Source organism: Saccopteryx leptura, chromosome 1 (assembly GCF_036850995.1).
Source record: "Saccopteryx leptura isolate mSacLep1 chromosome 1, mSacLep1_pri_phased_curated, whole genome shotgun sequence".
NCBI classification, from domain to species: Eukaryota; Metazoa; Chordata; class Mammalia; order Chiroptera; family Emballonuridae; genus Saccopteryx; species Saccopteryx leptura.
Window position 1 is genome coordinate 250,959,889 of NC_089503.1, and position 18,847 is coordinate 250,978,735.

The following is an 18,847-nucleotide window of genomic DNA, read 5'->3' on the forward strand; positions in this document are numbered from 1 at the left end:
GGGACTGAGTACCTAGAGCCGGACAGGCCAGGCTAAGGGCAACGGCAAAGGCAGAGCGCCGCGATCTCTGTTAGGAAGCGCAAACTCTCCAGGCCCCGCGGGGCCGCGCAGGGGGCGTTCTCACTCCCGCGCCCGCTCCCCCTTTTCATCCCCTGCCGCCCGCAGGCCACCCCGGGGCTCAGTTATCCGCGCGCGCGCCCCCGGGCTCGGGCCCGTTCTGGCCCTCGAGGGAGCCGCCACCTTCACCGACACCTCTGGAGCGGTCGCGCCTGAGGCCGCCCGGGTAGGACCCCGGCGTGAGCATCGAGCGCCCCCCAAGAAGTGCACTACCCCCGGAGCCGCCCTCAACACGGACCGCGCCCGCCGGGCACACAAGAATGGTCACTGTAGGTATTCCCCTGTCGCTGAAAGGGAATCTAGTCCGGAAGGGGTTAGGCAGAGACTCGGCGGAGATGGAGGGGTGGGGGGGTAGGACCAGGCCTAGCTAGGCCCAGGTCGGTGGTGGGGCGGTAGGATCGAGCCTCGGGGCCTGAGAGTGGACAGGGCCGCGCCCAGAGTGCTGAGGACCCTTAGTGTCTGGCCTGAGAGGCCTTAAGGAGCCAAGCTGCGATTCGGGGGGCTTCCCAGGGCGCCCTTGGGGCAGGATTGCCCCCACTCTAGCAGGCCGAATGGGGGAGGGGCCGCGGCGGCGGAGGGTACCTCTTAACATCCAGGCCCGGACCCTACAGGCCTCCCAGGCAAGCGCAGGGCCCCAATCACTAAAGCTGGGCCAAGACAAGGCGGCAAGGCGTCTCCGAGAGCCCGGAGGAGCGGGTGGCGTCGGATCGCGCGCCCCGGGCCTCGGCCGCGCCCGGGATCCGGGCGTCTCGTCCTCGAGCCGTCGACCTTGCGGCAAGAGGGGAGGGGAGAGGAGGGGGCGCGCCCGGAGGCCCCGCGAGCCCGCCGCCGCCGCCGCCGCGTCTCTTTGTTTCTCGGCGCTTCTTCGCGGGCCCCAGCATCGCGCGGGCGCCTCAGGCTGCGGTGAGGGGAAGGGGGAGGGGAGAGGAGGGCCCACGGGGGGAGTTCCCGACTTCTGGGCCCTTGCCCCCCCGGGTGATGGAGTACGGATTTCAGGCAGGCCCCCTAGAACAGATCCAAACGCCCCACCCCGCCAAGGCTCTGGGCCGCCGAGTGACCTTGAGCGCGCCTGCTCGCCCGCACCACTCGCCCCGCGCCCGGTGCTTTCAGCAGCCACGGGGCTGGCCAGCTCCCCAGCGCGCTGCCACGCCCGACCACGCCCGACCTGGCTCCGCCCCGCCCATCTAGGCCCCGCCCTCAGGAACCTGGGGACCCAGCCTCGCCCGAGCCCTCGGATTTCCACTAGGCAGCCCAGGCGTCTCCTGGGGGCGGGGCTGGGCAGTTCTAGCCCCACCCTAACTCCACCCCCGCCCCCGTGGAGCGACTAGGCTCCGGGCGCCGCTGCGCGTTCTTTGTCTAGTCCCGGCGTCCGTGCCTCCTTCTTCCTCTCTTCCAGTCTCTCTCGGGTGTGTGTGTGTGTGTGTGTACACACTGTGTCGCTTTCTGGGACTCTTTAGAGTCTTGATGAGCACAGTGGGTGGGGGCAATGTGCAGCACTCCCTCCTGGACCCTGGGACCCGCCCACCTGACTCGGAGAAATGAGGTCGGAGAAACCACACTTTCCTGCTATGTGACCTCAAGCCAACTCCTTCCCCTCTCTGAGCTTCACACTGCTCACCTAGGTCCAAGAACATGAGTGTGGCTTCCTGGAGACCCTCAGAACTCCTGCATTCACTCTCTGACCTGTTCCCTCATGTGTAAAAGGGAAACTGATGCACAAAGAGTAGAGGGTGTGGTCAGAGGTCACAGAAGGACCTTGGAGGCTTGGTTACTCCAATGGAGGGCACTCAGGCAGTGACCCACCATGGGCACAGGTTGGAGGAAGTGAGGGGATAAGTTGAGACAGTAAGGGCCCTGCATGGAGGGAGAAGGACCCAGAAGTGGGAGGCTCAGTTAGCACCACGTGGTGGCTCATCCTCACCATGCATAGCCACTCAATGCCCCATTGTCACCGGTATCCAGGCATCTGTCACTGTGACTGGGGACTGTAACTGGGACACAGCTGGGGACCATGGGGGTCAAACACTGGAGGGTCTACACAGCAAGTGACCGCAGGTGTGTTCACTGCAAAATCTGTATGTCAGTTGTATGTGCAATGATGCAAAAGAATTAGGGAAAGATTGAAAGAGGAAGGGGGAGACAGAGGTGGTTCAGAGAGGAGAGATGAACAGAGGGGGAGAGAGAGAAATGGGGAGAAAGGGAGAGAGAAACAAAGAGAGAGAGATCCTCAGAGGAAGAGCTGGAGAGTAGGAGGGAAGGTTCCATTGCTCCCAGTCGACATCGGCCTCTCCCTGCAAGGCCTTCCTCCCTTTTGACTTCACCTCTCCATCCCTGACTTGGGAAAGCCCTCAAAGGTGTCAGTGAGCCCTGTGTCATCCTAGGCCACACATATGCTGTGGACTGGAGCAGGGTGGGTGTGACCTCCACCAATCTGATCCCCATTAGCAGCTTAGCTGGCTCAGCCATGGAGGAAACACACACGACACTGATCCCACTAAGCCCTGACATAGAGGGGAGGGAGATGGAGTGGTAGTGAGATTCATAGGCTGAGGCTCAAGATCTCATGTACAAACCCCTCAATCACCTCCTAACCCTCTCCAAGTTGAGGACAGCATTTGGGGGAATCAGTAGGCTTTGGGATTATCTGGTCAGGAGTCAAACTCTGACTGCATCACCACCACCTCCCCAATCATCTTGGGCTAGTCAGCGGTCTTTCTGTCCTTAGTTTCTCCACTTGAGAAAGCTGAGGAGAATATATCTCCAGCTTTTCCTTTGATTGTGGGAAGTCAGTGAAAACTTTGCACATGCTCAGTGCCTGGCATATAGTAGGGGTTTCAAAGCTGGTATGTCCTAAAATAGGGCTGTGTATTGCTGAATGCTTGTCAGGCTCCCGTGAGCAGATATTATCAACTGATTTCAGAATCCATCTTCATACATGGGGGACCTCTGTTCCCTTCAGTGGAGGGAGAGAGGTCCAGAAAAGCAATGTGAGTATCAGAGGACATACAGTGAGGAGGGGGAAGCCAGCACGTGGTGGCACTCAGTAAATACTTGTTGAATGAGTAGTAAAGTCAGCCAACACAGTGGATTTATATGTAATGATGTCCAAAGTGTGGTATAGAGTGAGTGCTCAGCTACACTTTACTGTTATTATTTTTCCTGTTATTGTCATTTTTGTTAGCAAAGTGGCCTCTGGAGTTCAAACCTTGGATTTGAATTCTTGATCCATCATTTGCCTGCTGCTCAACCTTGCACAAATCCTACCCTTTCATTGACACTCAGTTTCCTCAACTGTTAAATGGAGAAAAGAGTACCCTAATATGCAATATTAGGAGAATTGCTTAGATATCCTCACATAAATAATTTTATGGCCCTGGCTGGGCAGCTCAGTTGGTTAGAGCATTCTCCCGATATGCCAAGTTTGTGGGTTTGATTCCCAGTCAGGGCACATACAAGAATCAACCAATGAATGCATAAATAAGTAGAACAACAAATTGATGGGTTTTTTTCTCTCTCTCCCCCTTCTCTCTAAAATCAATTAATAAAATAATTAAATTTTGTCTTGCACATAACAGGCACTCAATACATGGCCATGTTATTAGAAAAGTATTAATGTTAGGAGACAGGATGCAGATTTATGGAGTGTGCATTACTGCTTACTGCAGGTGCCTGTGCAGACATTGCTAATCAATCAAGTGCATGTTCCCGTTCAGCCCAAATTTGGCTTTAGATTAATCCTCCAGGCAGCCAATCTCAGCCCATTGAAGATGCAGGGGTGTTGACCCTCTTAGTCATCCTTTTAATAACAATAAATGGAAAAAAAGGAGAAGCCCAAGAAGGCCTAAGCTTATCCCTGAGGACACACAGCTTTAAGGTGGCAGAGCTGCCCCAATGCATTGGTGACAGTTATTAAAAACAGCTCTGGGCCCTGGCTTGTTGGCTGAGTGGGTGAGCGTCAGCCCAGCGTGTGGAAGTCCTGGGTTTGATTGCCGGTGAGGGCACACAGGAGAAGCGCCCATCTGCTTCTCCACCCCTCCCCCTCTTCTTTATCTCTGTCTTCCCCTCCCGCAGTCAAGGCTCCATTGGAGGAAAGTTGGCTCAGGTTCTGAGGACAGCTCCATGGCCTCCGCCTCAGACTCTAGAAGGGCTCTGGTTGCAAAGGAGCAAAGCCCCAGATGAGCAGAGCATCACCCCCTAGTGGGCTTGCTTTGTGGATCAGGTGCATGCAGGAGTCTCTCTGCTTCCCCACTTCTCACTTCAGTAGAATACAAAAAACAAACAGCCTGACCTGTGGTGGCGCAGTGGATCAAGCATCAACCTGGAACACTGAGGTCGCTGGTTTGAATCCCTGGTCTTGCCTGGTCAGGGCACATATGGGAGTTGATGCTTCGTGCTCCTCCCCCTTCTCTCTCTCTCTCTCTCTCCTCTCTAAAATGAATAAAGTCTTTAAAAATTAAAATAAAAAAAATAAAACAAACAAAAAAATCAGTTCTAAAGTCCAACATAAACAGGTTTGAAATGGAGTCCTCCATTTATATCACTCAACCCCTCTGAGCTCAGTTTCCTCTCTTGTAAAATGGAGACTGTGTTGCTCTCTTTAAAAATGTTGAGCCTGACCAGGCGGTTGCACAGTAGTAGATAGAGCGTCAGGCTGAGATGCAGAAGACCCAGGCTCAAAACCACAAGGTTGCTGGCCTGAGTGTTGGGTCGCTGGCTTGAGCATGAGATCATAGACATGACCCCATTGTCACTGGCTTGAAGCCCAAGGTTGCTGGCTTGAGCAAGGGGTCACTTGCTCTGCTGTAGCCCCCCCCCCCATCAAGGCACATAGGAGAAAGCAATCAATGAACAGCTAAGGTGCCGCAACGAAGAGTTGATGCTTCTCATCTCTCTCCTTTCCTGTCTGTCTGTCCCTATCTGTTCCTCTTTCTGTCTCTGTCACTGTCACAAAAGAAAAGTGTTGGGTGAAATAAGTGAAATGATGCCTTAAAGCACATCACACAGTGCCTAACACATGGTAGATGCTCAGTGAAGCGGGACAGTTATTAATAGCAGGACTATGAGTCAGGGGTGGCAAATATGATAAACCTGTTTCACTTCTTGTGGTTGTGCCTATGGCAGACATAGCTAAGTGATCCCAGAATGCTTTCCAGCTACACCCATATGTGGCTTTAGATCCTTCCCAAGGTCACCATCACCATAATTTGAAGTTTGTGGCAAAGTGGAGCAGAGCCCCAGAAGCATTAGTAGCACACCAAAGGAAACACAACTGGGAAGTGTTCGAGCTGGCACTAGGCTAGCAGTGGAAGTCAGAAACACAGGCTTTGGATCAGAACATTTCATGTGCACACTCCTGTTCCACTATTTATAGGCTGCATGGTCTTGGGTAATTTTCCAAACATCACTGAATCTCATCTTTATCTGTTGTCTTAGCTCAGGCCGCTATAAAAACATGTAATAAACTGGGTATCTTAACCAACAGACATTTATTTCTCCTAGTTCTGGAGGCTGGGGAGTCTAAGTTCAAGGCACCAGCTGATTCAATTCCTTGTGAGAGTTCACCTCCTGGTTTGCAGGCAGCATCTTCTTGCTGTGTCCTCACATGGTGAAGAGAGATCATCTCTCTCCTTTGTATAAAGCATGATTCCCATTCACAGGGGCTCCACCTTCATGACCTAATTACTTCCCAAAGGCCCCACTTCCAAATATTACCTTATGGGTAAGGGTTTCAACATATGAATTGGGGAAAAGGCACAAGCTTTTAGTCCATGACATCTGTTGAGCAGGGGAAATAAAACTCTCTTTTTTTTTTAAAGATTTTATTTATTGATTTTTTAGTGAGAGGAGAAAGAGAAAAGTTGAAGGAGAGGAGCCAGAAGCATCAATGTGTAGTAAGTAGTTGTTTCTCATATGTGCCTTGACTGGGTAAGCCCAGGGATTTGAACAAGCGGTCTCAGCATTCTAAGTCGATGTCCTAGCCACTGCGCCACCACAGGTCAGGCTAAAACCCTCTTTTTAGGGTTGTTATGAATAAGAAAAGAAAAATTGCCTATAGAGTTCTTTGCTCTGTGCCTGGCATATAAGGAACACTATTTGGGAACAATTATGGTGTTATATATTGGGTCAGGGATGGCTGTGTACCTGATGACTAATTCTGTGGCCACAGCAAACATTGCTAATCAATCACAGTGGCTTCCCTGCTGAAACTGGATGTGGCTTCAGATCTTTCTTAATTCATCCCACTGGGAAGACCCTACCAATCATTTTGAGTTTTCAGGCGTGAGAAGCCTATTCAGCAACCATGTCATAAGAGAAGACCTAAGGAAAAATGCTGGCTGCTTTACATTCCCATGCCCATTCAGACAACACCAATCAGTCCAGCACTGTTTCCTTCTGCTTCCAGATTTGGTTTTAAAATTCTTCTTGATGTGGCCCTTAGTTATAAAATAGATGTAGAACATATTTGAAAGTTGTTAAGAGAGTATATATTAAAAGTTCTCATCACAAGAAAAAAAATATTGTAACTTTGTATGGTGATGAGTATTAACTAGAATTATTGTGGTTATCATTTTGCAATATGTACAAATGTTGGAAAAGAACATTCAATAAAACCCAACATCCATTATTTTAAAATATATATCTTAAGATATTAGGGATAAAAAATGAAACATTCTTAACCTGATAATGGCCATTTACAAAAAACATATAGCAAAGATCATATCGAGTTGTGAAATGTTTAAAACATTTCATTTAACATCAGGAATAAAGAAGGTACTATCAGCCTGACCTGTGGTGGCGCAGTGGATAAAGTGTCAACCTGGAAATGCTGAGGTCACCAGTTCAAAACCCTGGGCTTGCCTGGTCAAGGCACATATGGGAGTTGATGCTTCCAGCTCCTCCCCCCTTCTTTCTCTCTCTGTTTCTCTCTTCCCTCTCTCTCTCCTCTCTAAAAATGAATAAATAAAATTTAAAAAAAAAGAAGGTACTATCACATTGAAGCTCCTGCACTAAGACAAGAAAAATAAATAACAGGTATAAATCCCTGACCGTTTAGTATTTAGTTAGAGCATTGTCCCAATATACCAAGGCTGTGGGTTCAATCCCCAGTCAGGGCACATACAGGAACAGATAAATGTTTCTGTCTGTCTCTCCCTTCCTCTCTCTCTAAAATCAATAAATAAATTTGAAAAAAAATTTTTTTTAAAAATCAACTAATAAATGCATGAATAAGTTAAACAACAAATCAGTGTTTCTCTATTCTCTAAAATCAATTGAGAAATTAAAATAATAACAGGTATAGATGGGAAATAAATAAAACTCATTATTTACAGGTGTTATTCTTTTTAAAAAAAAAATGCTTAGTGGAAAAACAGAGAGTAAACGCCTAGTGGGAAATTTGTGCATGAAATGTTAACACATTTGGGATAGGAATTACTTTTGGTGGGAGGAGGGGGAAGTATGAGCAGGGAGGGACTTATGAGGGAGGGCTCCAAAACTATCAAAATGTTCTATTTCTTAGTCTGAAGACAGAAGTGTTCATTTTATTATTCTGACAATGTACAGGTTGGTTTTACATATATACAGAGGAGCATATATAGCATTTATATATGGGTTTTTCCAGAGTAAAATCATATGTTAAGTGTTTTGTTCAGCGCTCAAGGAACAGAAAGGGTTATTAGAGTATAACGTTGTCCTCTCCCCATGATCAAGCCCATATCTGACTGACTGATCCATCACCATTGAACCCCTCTTCATTCCCCTGGGGACTGGGCCGTGAGTGGGTGTGGCCTGTTGTCTTCAGCAGATACTCGGGGCCATGGAGTCTCAGGTGGCAGGGGGCCCGGCCGGCCCGGCCCTGCCCAATGGGCCACTCCTTGGTACAAACGGAGCCACTGATGACAGCAAAACCAACCTCATCGTCAACTACCTGCCCCAGAACATGACCCAGGATGAGTTCAAGAGTCTCTTCGGCAGCATTGGTGACATTGAATCCTGCAAGTTGGTTCGGGACAAGATCACAGGTATGGCTTCTGGCAGTTGGGAGGTAGGGGACAGAGGTAGTAGCCTCAGGTGTACATGTGTGATGGGGCCAGGTGGGACTCTGGAAGTTTCTGAGGTGTAGTTGGGAGAGAAGTGTGGCCCAGGTGGGGTATCTCAAGGATGATAGGGGTAAAAGGTGTCTTGTGGGTGATCAACCCCTCATGCCTGGGATACTGTCAGGCTCAGAGAGGGTGCTCTTCATCCTGGTCCTGCCCACAGGGCAGAGCCTCGGCTACGGGTTTGTGAACTACTCGGACCCCAACGATGCAGACAAAGCTATCAACACCCTCAACGGCCTCAAACTGCAGACAAAGACCATCAAGGTTGGTGCCCTTGTTCCCTGTGCTGCCTGCCTTCTCCCCCTTCCCGTTAGTGCACATCCTGACTGTCCTTACTTCTCCTTTTCCTGTCTACCAGGACTGCCCCCTTCACCGCCATCTATCCTTCTCCAGGGCTTATCCTCTCGTGTTTAAATGTCTTCCCCAAGCCTTCCTGGCTGGCCCCCCTGGAGGCCAGTGGCTTTGCCTCTCCCTCAGTTTCCTCACTTGTCAATGAGGAGAATATTAGCCCTTACATTCTGTGGAGGCTCAGGGAGGTACCCACCCACCCAACTGGCACTTGAAGAGAGTGACCAAGGGTGCTGTGGGCAGCCCACCCCCTGCCTTTGTTATGGAAATGGGGGAGAGGTGGGGACCCATCTGCCATCTGGAGCCTAATTAGGATTTAGGAGGGTGGGATTAGGGGTGGGCCACCTTTGTGCAATACCCTTCCTCCATGACCTCCCCCTCTCAGCAGCTGCAGCTGGGACCCTGGGAGCCCAGGTTCCCTGGGGGGGAATCACCATGGAAACCCCCCTCTCTAAGTTCGCCTGGAGTGTCTAGGCTCCACCCCACAAATCTGCTCCTGAACCCTGGGAGAAGGTGGGCTGGAGAGGTACCCATCTGGCCCCTAGTCTGCCATGTGAACAGAGGTGTAAGAATCTTTTCCTCTCCCTGGGGTAGAGGCAAAGTCGTGACCTGATGGGTCTCTTGTGGCCAACTAGACCCAGGAACCCCCAAGTGTGAAGGTGGACCCTAGTGACCCTATGTGTGAGTGTATGACTCTAGTCTGTGAAATGGTGTTTATTAGACACCGTAGCTATGTGAATGGCTATCATCACACAGATCCAGCTATTATTGACTTTGGGTATGTTATTTTGTCTGTGGGACATGGTATTTATTTGAAAGGTACTTTGTCACACACTGCAACTCCAGCTCTGACCTGGAGGGGCTTCATGAGTGTGCTTGGCTGTGACAGGGTGTTGGTATGTCACAGTAAAGTTATATAGTCTACACAGTAAAGTCTACCTGTGCCCCATTCAGGATGGAACATGTGTGATGTTGTGGGCTTGTGTGGCAGTATGATAGACGTGTGCAGCTCTTACTGTAATTATCCAAGATCCCAGAGTTGCCATGAATGTGACCCAGGCTTTGTGTTACCATCCTGCTTAGGAAGTCACCATAACTGCATTGGATAGCACATTGGATAGCACACACACTGTATGTGTGTGTTTGTGTGTCTGCCAGAGTGACTGTGTTGTATGATCAATCCTGAGTAGATGTTCTAGCAGATTCTGCCCCAAATATTTTCAGCTGCCCATTGCGTGCCGGCACCATCCTGGTGAGGAGTGCAGTGACCTGGGTTAATGCACATCATGAAGGACAAGAAAGGCCCCTGAAGATGTACTCTGTTCCTCAGATGGACCCTGACCCAGACACACACCCAGGAGCTCAGACACCCTCTTCTCATCATCCCCAACTTCAACTCATTAACAAATCCTCACCTTCAAAGTTCACAGACCTGTAGGGGAGAGTGAAAATTGTAAAATACATGACATGAGTTTTAAATTTTAAAAAAATATCTTTTTTTTTGAGAGAGGCAGAGAGAGAGAGAGAGAGAGAGAGGAACATTGAGCTGCTCCTGTATGTGCCCTGACCAGGGAATCGAACCAGCAATCTCCGTGCTCCAGAACAACGCTCCAACCAATCAAGTTATTCAGCCAGGGCTTAGTTTTTATTGATTTTTAGAGTGACAGAGAGAGAAAGGGAGAGAGAGGGAGAAGGGGAGCATTTGTTGTTCCACTTAGTCGTACATTTTTTTAGTTGTTCTCCATGCCTGACTAGGGATCAAACCCACAATCTTGTTTTAAGACAACGCTCTTAACCAATTGAACTAACCAGCCAGGGCCTACATGGCCATGATTTTTAATTATTACAGAAATAATTACAGCTGAGCCTGACCTGTGGTGGCGCAGTAGATAAAGCGTCAACCTGGAAATGCTGAGGTCGCCGTTCAAAACCCTGGGCTTGCCTGGTCAAGGCACATATGGGAGTTGATGCTTCCAGCTCCTCCCCCCTGTCTCTCTCTCCTCTCTCTCTGTCTCTCTCTCTGCCTCTCTCTCTCCTCTCTAAAATGAATAAATAAAATAAAATTAAAAAAAAAAACTAAAAAAAAAAAGAAATAATTACAGCTGATATACTTTTTTTCTTTTCTGGAGATACCCAGGTGTGCCCAGTGGTATTAATTAGAACCTTTCCTCTCCTATCCCATGAGCACCGTCACCCTGATCCACGCCACCCCAGACCAATTTTTCATTTTGTTAGTTTTTTAATTAGTTATTTTTAGTGAAGTAACATGCCCTCACAACTCACAGCCCCAAACAAAAGCCAGACCCTTGAAAATGACTCCTGTCTACCCAGAGGTTAATTTAGAAGAAAAAGAAAATAGACATTGGGCCTGACCAGGTGGTGGCTCAGTGGATAGAGCATTGAAATAGGACACGGAGGACCCAGGTTTGAAACCCCGAGATCGCCGGCTTGAGCGGGGGTTCATCTGGCTTGAGTGAGGGGTCGCTAGCTTGAGTGTGAGATCATAGACACGACCCCATAGTCGCTGGCTTAAAGCAAGGGGTCACTCACTCTGCTGCAGCCCCTGGTCAAGGCACATATGAGAAAGCAATCAATGAACAACCAAGGTGCCGCAACAAAGAATTGATGCTTCTCATCTCTTTCCCTTTCTGTCTGTCCCTGTCTGTCTCTCTCTCTGACTCTCTCTGTTTCTGTCAAAAAAAAAAAGAAAGAAAGAAAGAAAAGAAAATAGGCTTTGGCAGAAATGAGGGGAGAGGAACTCATGACACCCCTTGCCCCCACCAAATATAGGTCACCCTGTTAGTGTTGGGGGTGGACCCTTCAGTTCGTGTTTCCAGGACATTGATAAACACACAAGGAGATGGGGTCACATAATACTCACTGCTCTATAAATGGACTTTTTCTTCCCTCCACTTTACAATACTCATCACTGTTTGGGGGAAATCAATATCGACGTCCACCATTTTTTAAACAGCTGCAGAGTTTCATTGTTGGGCTGGACCATAATCAATGACTTGAATCAAACGATCACACTCAAACGTGTCTAAGTCACAACTAGCTCATACTAAAACGTGTCTAATTCTAAGAGAAAAGCTTTAAGAGAGAGGAATGGGGCTGGGGTGGGGACCCAATTCACATGGAAGAGGACAGGGAGGACATTTCAACTGTGACTTAAAAAAACAAAGGAAGAGAGTTCCAGGCAGGACCATGCCTGGCATTTGGGGAACAAGGAGGAGGCTAGTGTGACTGGAACGGAATGATTAAGCGGGAAGTGAGTGGAGATGAGGGCAGGGGTTGGTGAGTAGTTCATATAAGACCTTGTAGGCCATGGGAAAGACCTGAACTCTGAAGAAGATGGGAACCATGGATGGTTCTGAGCAGAGGAAGATATGATCTGGCTAAGATGTTCACTGGTGCCCTCTGGCTACTGTGGGGAGAACAGCCATGCGAAGTGAGGTTGGAAGTGGGGACCAGGGCAGACGACTGCTGCACTGGTTGGGGATAGCAGTGGTGGATACTGGGCCAGAGTGGGGAGATGGACGTGGGAGGAAGATGCAGGTTCTGGATACTGGGGAAAGTGGAGCTGACAGAATTGATGGTGGATTGGATGTGGGCATGAAGTTCAGGCATCAAGAACGGCTGAGGCTGGGTCCTGAGCACCCAGGAGAGGAGTTACCATTTACTGAGTCGGGGCAAGTTGGAGGAAGTCGGGAGCCAGAGGCAGCTGCACTGAGGGTGATCCCCATGAGGCCCCCTCATGGGGTGCCTGGAGGCATTTGTCACACAGGTGTAGAGTTCAGGGGCCAGGTTCATGCTGGAGAAAGACATTTGGGAGTTGTCAAGGTGGAGCTGAGTGACTCTCAGGGCCCAGTGTAGTTGGGAAAAGCCAGTGTCCCAAACTCACTTTCCAAAGGACTGGGAAGCATTAATACTGATGGAATGTCCAGCATGAGAGCACGAGCTTGGGACACAAGAGCCCCTGAGGTCTTCATGGAGACATGTGACCCCAGGGGTGTGGCTCCTGACAAGTCTCATATCACTCTATGCAGGCAGAGCCACGGCCATGTCCTTTCCCTCATGCCCTGGTCAGCTGCAACCATGGTGACTACTCAAGAAATATTGTTGAATGGGCCCTGGCCGGTTGGCTCAGCAGTAGAGCGTCGGCCTGGCGTGCAGGGGACCCGGGTTCGATTCCTGGCCAGGGCACATAGGAGAAGCGCCCATTTGCTTCTCCACCCCCCCCCTCCTTCCTCTCTGCCTCTCTCTTCCCCTCCCGCAGCCAAGGCTCCATTGGAGCAAAGATGGCCCGGGCGCTGGGGATGGCTCCTTGGCCTCTGCCCCAGGCGCTAGAGTGGCTCTGGTCGCAGCAGAGCGACGCCCCGGAGGGGCAGAGCATCTCTCCCTGGTGGGCAGAGCATCGCCCCTGGTGGGCGTGCTGGGTGGATCCTGGTCGGGCGCATGTGAGAGTCTGTCTGACTGTCTCTCCCCATTTCCAGCTTCAGAAAAATACAAAAAAGAAAAAAAAAGAAATATTGCTGAATGAGCAGATGCCACATTTCTGTGACTCAGTGGTGGTTTGGATATGACCTCTCTCTCCCATTTGTGAAATGAGTCTTCCCCTCATATCTGTGTGCCTGGCCCTTTCCCAGGTGTCCTATGCCAGACCCAGTTCTGCATCCATCCGGGATGCTAACCTGTACGTCAGTGGGCTTCCCAAGACCATGAGCCAGAAGGAAATGGAACAGCTTTTCTCCCAATATGGTCGCATCATCACTTCCCGAATCCTGGTGGACCAGGTCACAGGTCAGGCTGTCGGGGACGGCGCACCTGGTGGGGCACTGGGCGCAGGCACCGAGGTGGTACCAAAACGGAGAACTGGAGAATGGCAGGGAGGGCGACAGTTGGGGCAGGAGGGGCTCACACGGGAGGAGGCAGGGTTCTTACAACACTCTCACCCGCTGGCAGGTGTGTCTCGGGGTGTGGGGTTCATCCGCTTTGACAAGAGGATTGAGGCCGAAGAGGCCATCAAAGGACTAAACGGGCAGAAGCCACTGGGCGCAGCCGAGCCCATCACGGTCAAGTTTGCCAACAACCCAAGTCAGAAGACAGGGCAGGCCCTGCTCACTCACCTTTACCAGTCATCGGCCCGGCGCTATGCAGGCCCCCTGCACCATCAGACACAACGCTTCCGGTGAGCCCCCTGCCACCTCCACTTCTGGACCCCCCGGACCCCCAAGGCTTAGAGCTGCCATCCCAAAGACCCATTCTGGCACAGTGGAAGGGCACCAGCACAGTGCCCACATGCTGGGCTGCTGAGGGCATCAAAGGGGAAACATGGGGCTCTGTTGGGTGCTGAGACCAGGCCCTTCTATCTAGCAGGTGCTCAGTGCACTCAGGGCACTATGGGTGGCATTGTCAGCATTAAGTTTAGAATCACCTGATTGGGTCCAGCTCTGACTGCCTCCCTGTCTGGCATGTGACACCAGCTATCTGCCTCAGTTTCCTCATTTACATTTCATAATTGCTTACTGTATGCCAGGCACATTCATTTATTCTGCACAGAGATCCTGTAAGAGTGCAGCTTCTCTTGTCCCCATTTGATGGACAGGGATCCTGAAGCTCAAAATGCGTTGTCACTTGCCCAGCCCTGCCACTACAGTGGAGAGACTCAAACCTGCCCTTCTGGGGACCCAAGCCCTGTAGGGTGGGGGCAGGCGAGTGGGGTCGGGTGGCCGGGAGAGGGAGGATGAGGATGTGGCAGGGCAGGCAAGAGGCGGTGCCAGAGTGACCACGGTCCGTGCCAGGCAGTGTCCAGCTGGGCGGGTGGTGGGGGCAGGGCTGGCAGTGCTGGCCTACAGGGTGGGGGCAGGGAGGGCCGGCTGGATCACAGCCAGGGATGTGCCTGGAGGCCACCAGTGACCACCCCTTCTGCTCTACAGGCTGGACAATTTACTCAACATGGCCTACGGAGTCAAGAGGTAACAGTGCCCCCACCCCACTGCCCCCAACCTCTCACTGTCCCTCCTTGGACCCTTGCCCTGATGGACACCCTTTCCACCTCACCCCCTGGACTACCAGCTTAGCCATGTCTGCACCTGTTGGAGAGTAGTATGTCCATTAAGAGATTTGGGGGCTGTAGAGCCTAGTAAATGCCTACAAAGAGCTACTTTGGAACTTGGGCCCAGGGGCCCTGTCTGTGACCCTCTCCAGCCCAGTGAAAGGTGGGTAGTGTTGCCCAGGTCACAGCCATGCCCCCTGGTTCCCATGTTAAGCCCGAGTTTCACCTGCTACTGTTGGTGGTCCTTGCCAAGGCTCACAGACTGCTCCTTCCTGCTCTGTAGTAAGGGATGGACCTCGAGGCGCCCCAACATTGTCCACATCTCTGACCCTGTGAATGCTCTGAGTTGACTGCATTGTGAGCTGTTGAGCGCACGCTGAGTGCCGGCTGCTTGGCTTACGGCTGGGTATCCAGTGTGGCCCAGCCAGACTTGTTCCCTCATGGAGATGAAATGATATTGAGCACAGTACTTGGCACATAGTGAGCGCTCAATAAAAGGTAGCTGCTCTTCTGATTATTGTTACTGTTATTAATTATCTCAGCCTAGTGGGAAAGGAGACAGACATAAACAGTTATCAGGTAGGTGATGGGGACTCAGATGTGGCCCCCGGCCCATCTGAAGCAACAGAGTGGAAGCAGAGCTCCTGGCAGCAGGAATGGCCTATGCCAAGGCCTGGCGGAGGCAGTGAGACTTAATCCCAAGAGTTCAAACTGAATAGTTCAGGCCTGGGGGTCCCCTCCCAGTTGAGTGGAGAAGCCCCGTGCAGACTGTGTACTAGGAGCTGTTCTGGACTGGAGTGCCACAGAAAATAAAACCTTTTAGAGAAGAGGGAGCCAATAGCAAATATACAATTTAAATAAGAAAAGGCTAGAGAGGGGCAGAGGGAGAAGGTGGTCATGTTATGGGTCAGAGGAGGCACCCTCAAGGGGTGACAGTTGTGCTTAGCCCTGAATAGCAGGATGGGAGGTGCATAAATGGCTACACTTACATCTGTGTTCTGAGTGCTGTCCTTCTGGGGTGGGCCTCCAGCCACATGGCTGGGTGGCCAGTAGGATGAATGGGACAACATGGCTGAGGGCAGGATCAGGATGGGATAAGAGGGGATGGGAACAGGAGTTGGTGGGAAGATTTGCCAGGGGAATGGGGTGGCCAGGGGTGTGTGGAAGTAGTCAGGGTCAACAGAGCCAAGGACCGAACAGGGCCAAACGTCATGGGGTCAAGGTGTAGTTCGGGGCTCAAGGGCAGGATCATGATGAGGTCCCTATGTTCAGGGATGGTGAGAGATCAGGAGAGGGTACAGGTCAGGGTGAAGGTTGAGGGCTGGTGTCTCAGACCTGAAGGTAGGATTGTAGATGGAGGTCACAGCAGGGTCAAGACAATGCAGGGCTCACAAGAATCCCAAGGTCAAGTAACGATCAGAGGTCATGGTGTTATCAAAGGGTCATGGGATCACAGCAGGGTCGGGGGCATGCCTGAGGTCAGGGCAGAGCCCGCGTGACCCCCAAAGTAGTCCCCTGTCGCTCATCGCCAGGTTCTCGCCCATCGCCATCGACGGCATGAGCGGCCTGGCGGGCGTGGGCCTGTCGGGGGGTGCGACAGGTGCCGGCTGGTGCATCTTCGTGTACAACCTGTCGCCGGAGGCAGACGAGAGTGTGCTGTGGCAGCTGTTCGGGCCCTTTGGGGCAGTTACCAACGTCAAGGTCATCCGCGACTTCACCACCAACAAGTGTAAGGGCTTCGGCTTTGTCACCATGACCAACTATGATGAGGCAGCCATGGCCATCGCCAGCCTCAACGGCTACCGCCTGGGCGAGCGCGTGCTGCAGGTGTCCTTCAAGACCAGCAAACAGCACAAGGCTTGAGCCGCCGCCGCCCTCCCCACCCTCCCCGGGCAGCAGAGAGAGAGACAGAGAGAGAAAGAGAGAGAGACAGAGAGAAGGGGCCCGAGAGACAGCACAGGCAGACCATGGACAGCACGAGGCCCCACACCCCTGCGAAAGCCACAGGGTGAGCACTCAGGCTGGGTCGATCTGCAGGAAATAGGGGGTGCCTGAAGGTCCCCACCCCATCCTCCTGCCCCTACCCCAGGCTGGGCTGTTCACTCTCTCGTCTTGGTTTTGTTCATGACGATGGTTTTTGTTTCTTTTTTCGGCTAAAAAGAAAGCAGAGAAGTACCCCACCCAACCCTCAACCACCCTCCATGGGATGGCTTTGGGGGGTCCTGGGGGTGCCCTCCAGGCCTCCCCAACACCGAGGTGAGCCTGAGTGGGGGAGGAAACAGGTTTAATAATCCCCAACAAAGCAAAACATGAGAGGGGTGTGGGCATCCCTGGCCCAGAGCTCCTTGGTGGATTGTGAGGAGCTGGGTGAGGGACTGGAAACAGAAACAAAATGAAAAAATAAGGGGGTGGGTGGGAGGGGAAGAAAAACTCTATTTTTGTAAAAAGGGAAAAAAGACCTCGTGGAGAATTTTTACTGGGGATTCTTGAACTTGAAAAAAAAAAAGAAAAAAAAAAGAAAATATTTTGACAGGCTATGTTTACCAACTGGGGCAAAGACAGGGAGCAGGGCTTAGGGGCTGGGCACCTTGGGCCACACAGAGAAACACATACCCCACAGAAATACAACAGCAGCACTAACAGAGCCAGAGACATGACCTGGGCATGTTAGGAACTCAGCCACACTCATATACATATAGACACACACACGGATAAATCACAGAAGACTCAAGGATGAGGCCACGTTCAACGTGGCAGCGGTAGAACATGGGCATGGACAAACATAGCCACAGACAGACGTGGAGACAGGTGAATGTGGACACTGGCACATGTGGACATGCAAATATTCTCATGCATACATGTGGCTATGTGAAGGTAGAGACATTTGGAGACAAATCTAGACACCCAGTCACAGAGAATCAGACACAACACCCAGGAACACACAGACATGACCATAGCGTCCTGCAGGCCCAGGTGAGAGGGTCCAGTCCGATTCCTCTAGCCAGGCCAGCCCGGGCCCCCTCCCGGCACTCAGCCCCATGCGCCCCTGCCCCCAGTTCTCTGCAGAGCTCTCTTCCGGCTCATCAGCGGTCCATGCCGCCCATGAACACAGGCATGCACACACAGCGTCCATGCATCCAGACACACAATACCTCGTTCACTTCTGGCATCATGGTGGGCTGGAGGCAGCACCCCCCCCAACACTTGAGGCCAAAGGACCCCCTGTTCCTGGAGCTGAGCCTCCCCTGGGCCCAGGCCCTGGCCTATGAGGCTGAGGGGTAGGCCAGGCCCTGGGCCTCCTCACCAGGCTCCTGGTGGACAGGCCCAGGGGCCCAGCCCTGCTTTTCCTTCCCATCCACTTGTCATCCCCTTTCAGTTTGTTGGGTTTTTCTGTCTTTCCAGATGAGTGAGGGCAGTGGACGCAGCCCCCATCCTGAGCCCCAGCCCTGGCTTCTGTTTGGACTTTCTATCCCCCTAGTTTTCATTCTTTGTAAAGAAAAATTCCAACAGAAGCCAAAGGCCAGAGCCCCTGGGAGCCCTTGCAGCCCCCACCCCTGCAGTGGGCCCAGTCAGAACTGAAAATTGCAAATCCCGATTTTAGATTCAGTTGACCTTCCTCCGGTGTCCCTGCTTTGGTGTCTGGCCATGGCCCCATCTGACTGCCCAGCTCTCTCTCCCCCACCCCTCCCCGATGTTTGTTATTAAACGTCTGTGGAGCTTCTGCTGCAAGGAACAAAAAGAAAAAAAATCAAAACAACAACAACAAAAAAAAAACAGAAGAGAAAAAAGCGACAAAAAAGGAAGAAAAAAACATAGAAGAGATTTAAAAAAAAAAAAAAAAGGAAGAAAAAAATACCAGACATAAACTGGCACCAGGTTAACTTTCTTGTACTTTTTTGCTGAATTTAGCTTCTTGTAGTTTTAACTTATTGCTATGTTAACTATTTATTCTTGTTGCCCTGTAAGGACATTTGTGTATATTTCTGTTCCTTCATCCAGTTTGCAAGTTTAAAGGAACCATGATGTTCTATTTGTTTCTTTAAGTTTTGCTGAGATGTGGTTATGCCTAATTTATTTATAAAAGGGGAAGTGGAATCATTAAAGTAATAATTATTAATAACAGTAACGGTAGCCGAGTGGCACCCAGGAAAGGGGGCGTGTGCGCTCTTCAGGGCGGTCCCCCACGTGGCCAGCAACCTCTGGGTCTCAGTGGGATTATTTTTGC

At 51.2% G+C, this 18,847-nt stretch overlaps 1 protein-coding gene across 3 annotated transcripts; it reads left to right on the top strand.

Moving 5' to 3' along the window:
• On the top strand, positions 1-17,015 carry ELAVL3 (ELAV like RNA binding protein 3). Of its 3 annotated transcripts, none has more exons than XM_066345654.1 (7): positions 1-386; positions 7,919-8,138; positions 8,377-8,480; positions 13,214-13,367; positions 13,530-13,755; positions 14,504-14,542; positions 16,134-17,015. In XM_066345654.1, the coding sequence occupies exons 1-7, from the start codon at positions 378-380 to the stop codon at positions 16,483-16,485; spliced, it is 1,104 nt and encodes a 367-aa protein (XP_066201751.1). In that variant the 5' UTR covers positions 1-377; the 3' UTR covers positions 16,486-17,015. The 3 variants fall into 3 exon arrangements, with proteins under 3 accessions (XP_066201751.1, XP_066201768.1, XP_066201760.1); XM_066345671.1 differs by having other exon boundaries at positions 16,155-17,015; XM_066345663.1 differs by having other exon boundaries at positions 7,922-8,138.
• Positions 17,016-18,847: the final 1,832 nt, after the last annotated feature.

Excerpts from the sequence above, each read along its gene's own strand:
- ELAVL3 (XM_066345654.1), top strand. Across the intron at positions 8,481-13,213 it reads TGCAGACAAAGACCATCAAG|GTGTCCTATGCCAGACCCAG; the intron begins GTTGGTGCCCTT and ends GCCCTTTCCCAG. Across the intron at positions 14,543-16,133 it reads ATGGCCTACGGAGTCAAGAG|TCCCCTGTCGCTCATCGCCA; the intron begins GTAACAGTGCCC and ends CCCCCAAAGTAG.